At 42.0% G+C, this 13,829-nt stretch overlaps 1 protein-coding gene across 1 annotated transcript in view; it reads right to left on the minus strand.

The window, feature by feature from the left end:
* Window positions 1–4,061: 4,061 nt before the first annotated feature.
* Window positions 4,062–13,829, minus strand: part of LOC140482271 (adenylate cyclase type 10-like) — a 112,858-nt gene continuing 103,090 nt past the window's right edge. Inside the window, exon 20 of the mRNA XM_072579462.1 lies at window positions 4,062–4,676. Coding sequence (XP_072435563.1) covers window positions 4,321–4,676 — 356 coding nt within the window. The 3' untranslated portion in view covers window positions 4,062–4,320. The remainder of the gene's footprint in view (window positions 4,677–13,829) is intronic.

Here is a 13,829-nt window from a genome sequence, read left to right on the forward strand (position 1 = left end):
CTCAGTATTGAGCAGGGGATCCCTGAGTACAATTAGCAAAATTTGTATTACCTTCTATTTACAAAGTAATTGTGGCTTGCAACACAGCATTGATGGCATTGTGGTTGCATGACTCAGTGGGGAGCCTAGGTTTATGTGAGATTTGAAACACTTTAAGCTAGCCTGTACTACTTAAAGCCAGCCTGTTTTTTTAAAATCAAAAATAGGAATTGCTGGAAAACCTCAAAAGGTCTGTTTCTCAGACCTCAACTGTCTCTCAGTTCTGAGGAACGGCCACTCAACCTGAAACATTAACTTTGATTTCTGTCGACAGATGCTGCCAGACCTGCTGAGCTTTTCCATAAATGTTTGTTTTTGTTTGATTTACAGCATCTGGAGTTCTTTTGGGTGTTCTTTTCTGAGGTGTAATCTGGCTTTATTAGGGGCTGAAAGTAGTAAAAGAGGAACTAAAGAGAAGAGAAAGCCCTCAAGAATAGTAAAATGAGCCAGAGAGTCTACCCAGGGCACTCTGATGCAAGAGGTACACAGGAAGAGTGAGATGTACTCTTTCAGGAGCCCCTTCGAACAAATACTAAGAAGACGGTGAGAAACATTCATCAAATCACTCAATGCCAGCAGTCTTGTCCTTAGGATGCACTATAGGAGTGCAGGAAAATGTTTAATGACCTCATATGAGTGATCAACATCATTTAAAGGCACTTTCATCTATCATTACTTAACAGCTTCACCACTTGATTCATACACGACTTCATTCACAACACCTCCATTACCCACCGACAACACTTTTTACCAATCACAACTGTATCTCACATTCATAATCTCATGCAATTAACAATGTTGCAAACTGTACACTCAAAGTTTACAGTTTGCCCACACTTCTATAATTCTAGCTATTTAATTGTAACAGTCATATTACCAAAATACATTGTATCACACTAACGAACACATCTCTCTCTCTTTTGCATGACAAATTAGCTGATACTCAGGGAGTGCCGCACCCACAGCAGGTATAAATTCACCTTTATGCCCTCACAGAGGAGCACATCTTCTTCCCACTGTTGGCTATGATTTACAGTTTGCAGATGACTTAACCATATACCACATTCCTTCTCCCTTCCATCACCACAATCTTGTCCTTACATTTTTATGCTTCCCAATAACCAAGAACTGGTTGCTAGGAAGGAAGACTGAGAGAGGAAGATGAGGTTGATAAAGAACAAAATCATCACTTAATGTGAATCTCTCAGCTACCAGCTCAGATAACAGTATTCCACAAGCATTAACTGATGGCATAAAGGCTGGATGTGGGTGCCATGAGATACTGCATGAGGTAAGCTATAACTAGACTTAAGGGAAAGGGGGAAGATTTATATTGCTGCCAGCTCCCCGCAGGGTGATTTCACACAAGCTCTGCTGTAGAGGATCCTGGTGAAGACTTTCATGGAATACCACACTGAAAAAGGCTAACAAACATGCTCGTCAGCCTAAAAACCTGCAACCACTCTAAAGAGGAATTCAAGATTCACCTAGAAGTGAATTCCCTCATGTTTTTGATAGATGGACCATTTGATTGTAACCAGCCAGGAATGTGAGGTAGTACTCATTATATCATAGCTGCTTTAGTGTTAATGTTGGACTGGGGCATGGTTTGTACATAAACTGTAGCTTTCATAGAGGTGAGGAGATCAATGCACAGTTGAAAGGAAATATCACCATTTCACTGAATAACAAAGTCAAATGGAAAGCCAACTCAATCCTTGCAGAATATATCATACAGCAAGCAGAGGCTAGCAACAACTGAAAATATGACACAATCTTAAAATGTCTTTACCTAGTCTATTTGCCCTGGCAGTGGGTCACAGTGAGGTTGTCTCTAGCCTCTCTTGCTCAGGGACCATTTCTCTGTTCTCTCTTTGCTGGTTATCATGGTAGCTCATCTCAGGATGCTCATTCTCATCATCTTCCTCAGTGGTTTCCTCTCATCCCTCTATCATTTCCTCTGCTAACACATTCCCCCATTGGTGACTCAGATTATGAATTGTGCAGCATGCCACTGTACTGTGTGACACTGTCTGGCCAATCCATGCATCAGAATCTCATTTTCAAAAGACCTACTATCTGTTTTCCAATGGCCCTGGTTGAAGCCCTGTATGTCTCCTCAGCAGCATTTGAGGATTTCTTCGAGGTGCAATCAGCCCTCTGTAAAGAGATTGCTGTTAATTGCCTAGCGTAGCTCATTGTAAGGCATGGAAGCCTTAAAAAGAGGCTGGCACCTGTGAGTGCTATGTGGTGTACAAGTCATGTTAGCTCCTTGGATATCGAGCAGGGACTTTCATTTGTTGGGTGTTGTGGTTTTAAATGATTGGAACATTAAACGAGTAGAATCCTTTTCTGCTGACAAAGACTGCTGGTTCACGGTATGGTGTTCTGATTGCCATGGCTGTGCAATCGATTGCACCCTGAACCTGTGGGAAATGAGTGGTGGGCAAAATTCCTAATGCTGCAGCTGCCTAATTGTTTGGGTCAAAAGGGGAAAGCGGTAAGTTGGTGGGTTCTTGCACGTAGATAATCAAAAATCCTGGAAGCATTTCTGAACTGAAGACCGTGAAATGCCATAGAGGTGAAATGACATACTAGCAATAAAATAAGGGAAACTGTTATCTTTAGAGTGACTGAGGTAGGATTGCTACTCAGTCCATGTGTGTGACTGCGGGTGCTTGTTCAAGAGCAGGCATTTGCTGGCCATAGACAGTCTGCATGTAAAAGCCATAGGCAATAGTGACTCTTGAAAATCCCTCTCATGACGCTTCCTATCCTCTTCTCTGCTTTATGAAATCTGATCCTTCTATTTTGAATTGACTCCTTCGACTGTATTCATTCCCTCAATAAGCCAGTCCAATGAAGCCCATCCCTGGAACTGAGTTTCCTACTTACCTTAAGATTCCATTCACTATCTCTTTATAAGACCCCTGACCATTATGTCCCAAACCCTCAGGACTGACTGTGACTCAGCCAACTGACTGGTTCCACCTGACGTGCAGAATTAAATGTGTCCCAATCTCCAGACAGTAAAGATAGAGATCCGCAATTCAGGTAGGATCAATCACCTGACTGATTCTGGCCAACTCCGTGAACTGGAATCGGATGGACCCCTTGACTGCATGTGATGATATTCCCTGACTGACTGTAGACCCTCTTGATCCCATTAAGGACTGGTCCCCTTTGACTTTCTAAAAATGGCCATCTGCTTGAAGCTCATGCACGAGTTTTCCAGTTGTTGGCACATGCTGTAGCTGTGATATTGACATAGCACAGTGTCACATAGTGACATGTCTACCCTCTTATCTGTTCCATACATTCAATAGTGACAAGCCACAATCTTTCTCTTTGTGCTAATAAAAACAATGCAGGTCACAAAGGCTGGCTGCCTGTAACTTAGCACAAATAGCCTGTTAACTAAAAGATAATGCAAAGAGGATGGCAGGCTATAACTTGACATTGTACAGACTATGCACTAAATGATGAATTCAAACCACAGAGGCTGGTATGAGATAAAGCACAAAATGATTGAGTGTTAAGAAATGAGGCCAAGACCCATAAGATGCATCATTTGTAAATGTATGTGATGCGTATGTCTCTGAGTGCAAAAGAATCTGACAGAAGTACACAAGTTGTATATGTCCCTGAGCTTCAAATTTAAGTCCTGAAGGGTCAAAGTGGTGGGACAGTTGGATAGAAAGCAGGCATGAATTTGTTTATTCATTCATAGGATTAAGGTGGTGGCAAGCTACCTTCTTGAACCGCTGCAGTCCATTTGGTGTAGACTACTAAGAAGGAACCCAATGACATTGAAGGAACAGCAATATTTCCACATCAGGATAGTGAGTGAATTGGAAGGAATCTTGCAGATGGTGATGTTCTAGTATATCTGCTGGCCTTGCCCTTTCTGATGGTAATAGTCATAGTCCGCAGAAGAGATGAATGTGTAAAAAAGGTTATGACATTAATGGGAAGCACAAACTACATTTCAATATATCCGCTCAAGATACTTCATTCCAGCTTCTGCCTCCTCACACCAGAAGACTATTAAAAGGGACAACTATCAAATGTTAGCCATGCATTTGATCATGGTTCCCAAACCACGGGTCACATCCTACAATATTGTCATAGAAGTAGATTTTGGGTTATAAACACCCTCTCTTCCAAAGCAGTAATGCTGACTTAAGATGACACTCTGTCAGATATAGCCTTGGCTCAATTCTGCCAAACTGGAAAGAGGCAGACAGCGATCACTAAGCAGCTTTTAACCAGGAAGTGCTTCTAATACCGGTATTTATATAACTTATTTAAATTACTTTGATTACCTTGCTGACTATCTATAGAATGACTTGCTACAGTTGCATGACTAACTGTGGTATATAGGTCTTTTCGTCTTTGGGTGATGCTTTCACTTTCATGAACTGCAAATGTTACCATTTTTCGGTGCTGATATATGAAGTCACCTTCTCCACAACTGCTGCACTTGTGAGCTGCATTTTCCAGAAATTTAGTGCATTTTGTGTGAAGTGATTTTTTCTGTTCCTTTAGCCATAGATCATTCGCTGTTTCATGCACAAGTGCAATGCAGAATCTCATCAGTTTGCATCTCCACAGAACAGTCTTCTCTTTGTTTGGTTCTGCAAATGGAAATATTAGTTATTTCTTTAACAAATACTGTTGCACAGAGCATATATAGTCATTTTAACTCATCCATCATTCTTTTAAGAACAATTATTTTGCAATTTGTTTAGATTTATGTTTTACTTCTCATGTTTTATAAAATAGTACAGACGATGGCACAGACAATTCAAACTCTATGTATGTGTAAAACAAAAATGAATGATTCATGGTGCCATGGCATTGAACCCAACTTGAAGGGAGAAAATAAATAACAGGAAACCAAACGTGTGGCAGTTTTAAAGGACTTTTATTTATCTAAGTTGGGTATCCAGTGAGTACAAAGCACATATCCAAATGCAGTTCAGTCCAGTACTGAGGGTGTGCTACACTGTCCTGAGTGCTGAGTCTTGGCTGAAATATTAAAATAATATATTTTCTCCCCCTATTTTGTGTATGTGAAAACTTCCACAAGCATTCAAAGTAATAGAGGGAATTCGCCTGACCAACATTTAAAACCTAATCAGAAACAGAAAAAGATCACTTGGCAATTTCTGTTTTTGTTTGTTTCAGATCTCCAGCATCTGCAGTCAGTCCTTTATTTTATTATTGTAGGCTATACAAAGTTCAGACCATTTTAGCCTCTAAGTTTCCAAATATTAATACAAACATGTCGTGAACCGTCAACACAGTGAAAGAAAGAGAGGCAAGTCTGAGGATAAAAATAAGAGAAAGAAATAAATACATAATTATACAGTTTATTTTCTGCTTTCAATCTGAAAATGAAAACCTTTCAAGACAGCGAGATAAGGAATGGTTAATAGGTATTGGTGATAAAAGTTATGGATTGTGAATAAAGTGTGCTCGAGCTTTTGGGGAAAGTGAATAAGAATGGGAATACGAAGGGACATTTAAAGGTGAGGAAAGACTTAGAGGATAGTTGATAAAGTGGTTTGATAGGTTACTCAAGGACGTAAGACAGGAAGAGGGATACTTTGAAAATTAATGGATAGGTAGTAAGGTGAGCACGGAGGTCGGGGCTGCATGAGTGGAGTATAGAAACAGAGTAGAAACTAAGCCAACGAATGCTGTAATTTTCTTGTACATCTACATTAAAATGCAATAAAGTGTCTAATGGCTACTTTCTCTGTCACACTACCCACTACACATCATCTGCCACCTGAAATGGAAGAACAAAACAATGTCCAAAGAACAAAGCAAAAAGAAAACCTTAAAGTAGAAAAATAAGAGATGGAAAAGGGCAGCAATAGAAAAGGGTAAATAAAAGAGGGAATTAACAAAGAGAAGGCACCAATCTCAATGGAGGCTACTTCATCAAATAAAATGTGACTGAAAGGTTGAATGCAGATGTATAGGTTTGTCAATAAGTCTGACAAATGTTTTTGGGAAGTACCAAATAAATCATCATAGGTAATTGATTTAAAAATCTTTCATTGATCAAACGCTTAAAAGAAATATGTTCTTAAATAGGAATTTGTTCCCATCTAAAACTGTTGCATAGACGTGACGTGTACAGTAAATAAACCTATTGGTCGGGACCCAGTGTAAATGCCTCATTGAAATGTGTGACTCAGTAGCTGAAAATGAATAATGCAGATCTGGTGAGGGACCCTGTTGGATTGACCTCAACATTCAGCTCCAAATTGACTACCATGGTGACTTCTGCTATTATTGAAACTGGATTTCAAATTTGTTATTAGAAAGTGAACTGAATGGACAATCAAACTTTCTTTTAAAATGACTACATTAGAAGCTACATTTATTTTGCTGCTTAGCAAAGTTTGCAGCCATCCACAAATGTCTCTGGGTCACTCAGGATTCAGTCCCTCTAATGGTCACAACGTTGCAGTGACTGAAAATTAGTGAAGTGGGAATTTTGATGGTTTTTCCTAAATTTTAAAAATTAACGTGTGGTTACTAATTTGTTTGCAGACATCTCCTCCACTTATACTGAGTACTGATTTAGTCTTAGAAATATGCAGCACTTTTTGATATATACTATCTATTCACTTTGTGATGGAAACTGGGCAAATTCATCACAGCATTTTCGCTCCCAGGTAGGAAATCAGACATTTCCTGGTTATCGTGTTCCAGAATTGCAATGTAGTCTATCCTTTGAATTTCATGTGATCCCTATATAGAAGTTTGATTAAACTAATTCAGCATTAGCAAAATGGGCCTGAGCCTTTCCAGAAAATTATGATAATTTTTAAAATGTCTTAATTACTCATCAATGTTTGCTCTGCAGAGTAAGGGAATCAAAAAATTGCAGCTTCACCACAACACCTTTCACATTAACTAAAATAAATGTACAAACATATATATTTTTAACAACGCTGTCTACAAAGTATTATTTCTACTGTGCTACAATAAAAGACATGGCTTTGTAGCACTAGACAGGGGCTTCAGAACTAACAATGATTGAGAAACTATTGTTACAGGAGGTAGCGTGAGTATGGAGTGAGACATTGGCTATGAATGGCCTGCAGCAAAGTCAGGGGACAAGTGTAGCACAAGTGCCTGCTCACCAGAGGGCGTGCTTGTACAAGATTTTGGTTAAAAAGGACTCAGATAATGGCTTAAATGAGAAGATGCGCATTGTATAAATGATTCAAATGCTTGGTGCATTGGCAGACCTGACAGAAAGACTGTGGTCATTATCAATGCACATGGAAGGGTTCAGCACCAGCCTTGTACATGTTTATATGCAAAGTTTGGAGCCCATCCTTCTCAGTCTGCAAGTGGTTAGCAAATCAGTCACCACATTTGTGGACTTGAGGCTGGGATGGGGAATATCTCCGTTTCCACAGTTGTTTTGTGGTTGCTTTTGTTTCAGTGTTGTGACCTGTAGGATGCTGCAATTATCAGTAATTTGAGAATGTTGTGTTCCGTAACGGTTGGTAAATGGAGAATTGGGTTATGCACATTAGGCCACAGTGATCAGATTGATAAAAGACAACTACACCCACAAATAGGATGTATCATTGCCTTTCTTTTCCTCCTCTTGGTCTGCTTTCTTCTCTACTACTTATTGAATACTGGCAAGGGCTATATGTTGTTGTGTACCAAGGTAGCAGACCATAGCGAGTCATAACACAGGCTCTGGCAAGTAGTCCAGTAAGTAGGGCTTCTCCAGACCAGTTCAGGCAGTGGAAGTGTTATGGTCATCGATCTACTCAATTACATTTCAAGTAGCTGGATGGCTCTTGTTATGTTCATGGTTACTACATGTGCATAGTATACATAACAGAATTTGGATTCAGTTGATAGGAGATAACTTTTGTTATTCAGTATCAGCCTCCACTTTCTTCTGATCTTCAAATGTTGATGTAACACTTAACAAAAGGTACCATGGCTGTTGCCAGGAAACTATTTTGCATCATATACTGAGTATGGTTACACACTAGTGGACATAGAGGGACTGACACTAAAATAAAACAAAGAGCTGGGGATGCTGGTGATGTAAAACAAAACCAGAAATTGCTGGAGAAACTCAGCAACTATTAACAGAAAGTCAATTTAATATGTCAGTTTCTGAAGAAGCATCACTGGACTCAAAATGTTAACTCTGCTTTCTCACCACAGATGCTGCTAGATGTGCTGAATTTCTCCAGCAATTTCTGTTTTGTGTGAGAAAGTGAGACCTCTTGTGGTTGTGAAATATTTCTGTGAAGTAGTTCTAACAAACCTGTTAGGAGAAAGTGAGGACTGCAGATGCTGGAGATCAGAGATGAAAAATGTGTTGCTGGAAAAGTGCAGCAGGTCAGGCAGCATCAAAGGAGCAGGAGAATCGATGTTTCGGGCATAAGCCCTTCTCCTGAAGAAGGTCCTAACAAACCTGTATACTTCGTGGATTACTACGTATACTTTTCTCTTCGCACATTCTAAACCCAGCAACTGAATGAAATATTTAGGATTTTAATTTCTATAGAGTTGAAATTAATTTGTAATGTTTCACTAGCAATAGAAGAGATTAAGGTTTTCTAGTAATAACGGCATTTTGTGGTAATACTATCACATTATCTGATTTTCAGTTTGCTGGCACCTTATATCGAAATCCTGGAAGGGGAGGAAAAACAGCAATTGCACAAGAATCAAAAGTGTAGACATAAAATTGTATTTCTGGTTGCAGTCAAAATCATGGATGGCATAAGTAAAGATTTCAACATAACTTCATAATTTCAGTAGCTTGAAGTCACAAAGAAAACTGCCAGTTGCATGTTTTCCACATTTTTGATGATAATTTTAGGTTATGATTTTAATGCTACCATTCTCCAATCAGAGGGTCACATTATAAAACTATTACATTGGGGAATGCCAAATTTCATCAATTGTTGGTACTCACTGGCGTATATTTAGCTAAAGTTACAACATATTTGATTGTCAAGGTACTGTATAAATTGGCAAGAATGACGTACCTCTTTCAAACTGTGAATCATGACAAAATGGTGGCTGAGGTATTCTGCTAACTGGATTAGTGGTGCTGGAAGAGCACAGCAGTTCAGGCAGCATCCAACGAGCAGCGAAATCAACGTTTCGGGCAAAAGCCCTTCATCAGGAATAAAGGCAGTGAGCCTGAAGCATGGAGAGATAAGCTAGAGGAGGGTGGGGGTGGGGAGAGAGTAGCACAGAGTACAATGGGTGAGTGGAGGAGGAGATGAAGGTGATAGGTCAAGGAGGAGAGGGTGGAGTGAATAGGTGGAAAAGAAGATAGGCAGGTCGGACAAGTCAAGGAGTTAGTAACTGAGCTGCAAGTTTGAAACTAGGATGAGGTGGGGGAAGGGGAAATGAGGAAGCTGTTGAAGTCCACATTGATGCCCTGGGGTTGAAGTGTTCCGAGGCGGAAGATGAGGCGTTCTTCCTCCAGTCGTCTGGTGGTGAGGGAGCGGCGGTGAAGGAGGCCCAGGACCTCCATGTCCTCGGCAGAGTGGGAGGGGGAGTTGAAATGTTGGGCCACGGGGCGGTTTGGTTGATTGGTGCGGGTGTCTCGGAGATGTTCCCTAAAGCGCTCTGCTAGGAGGCGCCCAGTCTCCCCAATGTAGAGGAGACCACATCGGGAGCAACGGATACAATAAATGATATTGGTGGATGTGCAGGTGAAACTTTGATGGATGTGGAAGGCTCCTTTAGGGCCTTGGATAGAGGTGAGGGAGGAGGTGTGGGCACAGGTTTTACAGTTCCTGCGGTGGCAGGGGAAAGTGCCAGAATGGGAGGGTGGGTCGTAGGGGGGTGTGGACCTGACCAGGTAGTCACGGAGGGAACGGTCTTTGCGGAAGGCGGAAAGGGGTGGGGAGGGAAATATATCCCTGGTGGTGGGGTCTTTTTGGAGGTGGCGGAAATGCCGACGGATGATTTGGTTGATGCGAAGGTTGGTAGGGTGGAAGGTGAGCACCAGGGGCGTTCTGTCCTTGTTACGGTTGGAGGGGTGGGGTCTGAGGGCGGAGGTGCGGGATGTGGACGAGATGCGTTGGAGGGCATCTTTAACCACGTGGGAAGGGAAATTGCGGTCTCTAAAGAAGGAGGCCATCTGGTGTGTCCTATGGTGGAACTGGTCCTCCTGGGAACAGATACGGCGGAGGCGGAGAAATTGGGAATACGGGATGGCATTTTTGCAAGAGATAGGGTGGGAAGAGGTGTAATCCAGGTAGCTATGGGAGTCAGTGGGTTTGTAAAAAATGTCAGTGTCAAGTCGGTCGTCACTAATGGAGATGGAGAGGTCCAGGAAGGGGAGCGAGGTGTCAGAGATAGTCCGGGTAAATTTAAGGTCAGGGTGGAATGTGTTGGTGAAGTTGATGAATTGCTCAACCTCCTCACGGGAGCACGAGGTGGCGCCAATGCAGTCATCAATGTAGCGGAGGAAGAGGTGGGGAGTGGTGCCGGTTTGGGCGCCTCCTAGCAGAGTGCTTTAGGGAACATCTCCGAGACACCCGCACCAATCAACCAAACCGCCCCGTGGCCCAACATTTCAACTCCCCCTCCCACTCTGCCGAAGACATGGAGGTCCTGGGCCTCCTTCACCGCCGCTCCCTCACCACCAGACGACTGGAGGAAGAACGCCTCATCTTCCGCCTCGGAACACTTCAACCCCAGGGCATCAATGTGGACTTCAACAGCTTCCTCATTTCCCCTTCCCCCACCTCATCCTAGTTTCAAACTTGCAGCTCAGTTACTAACTCCTTGACTTGTCCGACCTGCCTATCTTCTTTTCCACCTATTCACTCCACCCTCTCCTCCTTGACCTATCACCTTCATCTCCTCCCCCACTCACCCATTGTACTCTGTGCTACTCTCTCCCCACCCCCACCCTCCTCTAGCTTATCTCTCCATGCTTCAGGCTCACTGCCTTTATTCCTGATGAAGGGCTTTTGCCCGAAACGTTGATTTCGCTGCTCGTTGGATGCTGCCTGAACTGCTGTGCTCTTCCAGCACCACTAATCCAGTATTTGATTTTCAGCATCTGCAGTCATTGTTTTTACCTTATTCTGCTAACTGTCAGTTTTGCTAAAAATGGCATTTAACACTTAACCTTCTTGTGGTTTTGACGAAGTTGCTATATCTGCATATTAATTTTCCAGTAAACTCACTGCAGAAAGCTAAGTCCAATAACTTAAAGTAACATTTCCATAACATAATATTTGTTAATGAGTGCAAATTAATTTCAGTAGCAATATGAACAATTATGATTTTAGATTCCTACTCCTTCAAGTGCTGAAATAACTTTAGATAATAATTTAATTCAGAAAATGTCACTTTTAAAATTTGTTTTCTTTTCTTTTCTATCTCCCTTCATCCAATCCTTCTGGTCTATCCTGCAAAAAATATATGGTGCATGTCATGAAGTGGTATTTGCTAAGTTATTTCAAGTGATGCTATACTTTTATTCAGTAGAAAGTTGAGGACTGCAGATCAGCTGGAGATCAGAGTCATGAGTGTGGTGCTGGAAAAGCACAGCAGGTCAGGCAGCATCTGAGGAGCAGGAGAATCGAAGTTTTGGCCATAAGCCCTTCATCAGAATCCTGATGAAGGCTTATACCTGAAACATCGATTCTCCTGTTACTCAGATGCTGCCTGACCTGATGAAGGGCTTATGCCCAAAATATCGATTCTCCTGCTCCTTGGATGCTGCCTGACCTGCTGTGCTTTTCCAGCACCACACTCTCGACTCTGATCTCCAGCAATTGACATCCTCACTTTCTATTAGTTGATTTTAACCTTACGGCGAAGTATCTTCCAAGGATGCCTACCTTGAAGAAGTTATTTTCCTCTCTCTGTAAAGATCTTAGTGAGTCCCTCTCTCACTGTACCCGCCCAGGTCATCTCCTCTGCCCTGAAGCTTTTCAGCCTTGATTCCTGATGAAAAGCTTATCCCGAAGCATCAATTCTTCTGCTCCTTGGATGCTGCCTGACCTGCTGTGCTTTTCCAGCACCACACTCTATACCTTTATTCATGTTGGCTTGTTTCATTAATTCATAAAATCCCTACAGTGCCAAAAGAGACCATTTGGCCCATTAAATTTGCACCGAACGTCCGAAGACCTAGCCCCCTTGGCTCCATAATCTCATATTTACCCTGCCGAATCCTCCTAATCTGCTCAACATGGATGCTATGGGGCAATTTAGCATGGCCAATCTATCTAATCTGCACATCTTTGGGAGGAAACCGCAGTAACAGGGAGAACATGCAAACAGACAGTCACCCAAGACTGGAATTAAACCCAGGTCCCTGGCACTGGAAGGCAGTAGTGCGAACCACTGAGCCACTGTACTGTTTCAGCCCCTTGCCCTCTGAGTGCTTTGTATTTGCCTGTCCAAAAAGGGAAGACATTGACAAGAATTAATAGTTAGTATTATGGAGCTGAACTTTGTCATGCATTGTGTAAGAGGTTGAGATTTCACAGAGAAGGGACAGGGTGTAATATGGCTTCACGATTTAGGATGCATTTGATGCGGTCAACTTTTATAATTTCCACTGCATTCATCCTACTTCTCCCTTGTAGGGTAGCATTGCAATTGATGGATGGGAATAGGCAAAGTGCTTGTTACAGCTAAATGAATTCAAAGTTGAATAACGCTGATAGTTTGCAAAGGATGGCAGAGGGATAAAGAGGTGAAAGAAATAATAGAGAGGAGAGGAGCATGTGCAAGAGAAAAAAGATACTGAAGCAAAATGTGCTTCACTGTTTGCAGGAGAGTTCTGGTAACTGGTGAGAGAAAGGCTATAGTACTCACACAAAATAGAATTCCCTTTCTACCACATCTAAAGGGCTTAATTTAACTATGGCTTCAACTGTCAGTCTCAAGAATCTGATAACTTCTTCCTCGACTTGAAAATAAAGCTTTGACCTTCACAGCTTAAAATGGTGCCTTTGACTCCCTTCACAAGGCCATGTTGACTATCCTGAATCAGTCCTTGCCTTTCCAAATACATGTATATCCTGTCCCTCAGGATTCCCTCAACAAATTGCCCACCACCGATGTTAGGCTCATTGGTCTATAGTTCTCTGGATTGTCCTTACCACCCTTCTTGAACAGTGGCACCACGTTAGCCAACCTCCAGGCTTCCAGCACCTCACCTGTGACTATCGATGATACAAATATCTCAGCAAGAGGCCCAGCAATCACTTCTCTAGCTTCCCACAGAGTTCTAGGGTACATCTGATCAGGTCCTGGGGATTTATCCACCTTTATGCGTTTCAAGACATCCAGCACTTCCTCCTCTGTAATATAGATATTTTGCAAGGTGTCACCATCTATTTCCCTACATTCTATATCTTCCATATCCTTTTCCACAGTAAACACTAATGCAAAATACTTGCTTAGTATCTCCCCCATTTTCTGCGGCTCCACACAAAGGCCTCCTTGCTGACCTTTGAGGCACCCTATTCTCTCGCTAGTTAGTTTAAGGGTTACTGCGGATTATATCTGCAATAAATGCTGTTGCTTGCGAATCTTATCAGATCAAATGGATTGGTTAGAAAGACAGTTAGAAGCAATGAGGAATTTGCAACAGCAACAGTATGTGATGGATGGCAGTTTTAGGAAGGGGGGAAAGTCTCAGATACAGTCACATAGATGGGTTAACTCCAGGAAAGGTAAAAGAGAGTAGGCAGCTAGTGCAGGAGTCTCCTGTGGCTATACCCATTTCAAACAGG

This window comes from Chiloscyllium punctatum, chromosome 10 (assembly GCF_047496795.1).
Source record: "Chiloscyllium punctatum isolate Juve2018m chromosome 10, sChiPun1.3, whole genome shotgun sequence".
Classification (NCBI taxonomy): Eukaryota; Metazoa; Chordata; class Chondrichthyes; order Orectolobiformes; family Hemiscylliidae; genus Chiloscyllium; species Chiloscyllium punctatum.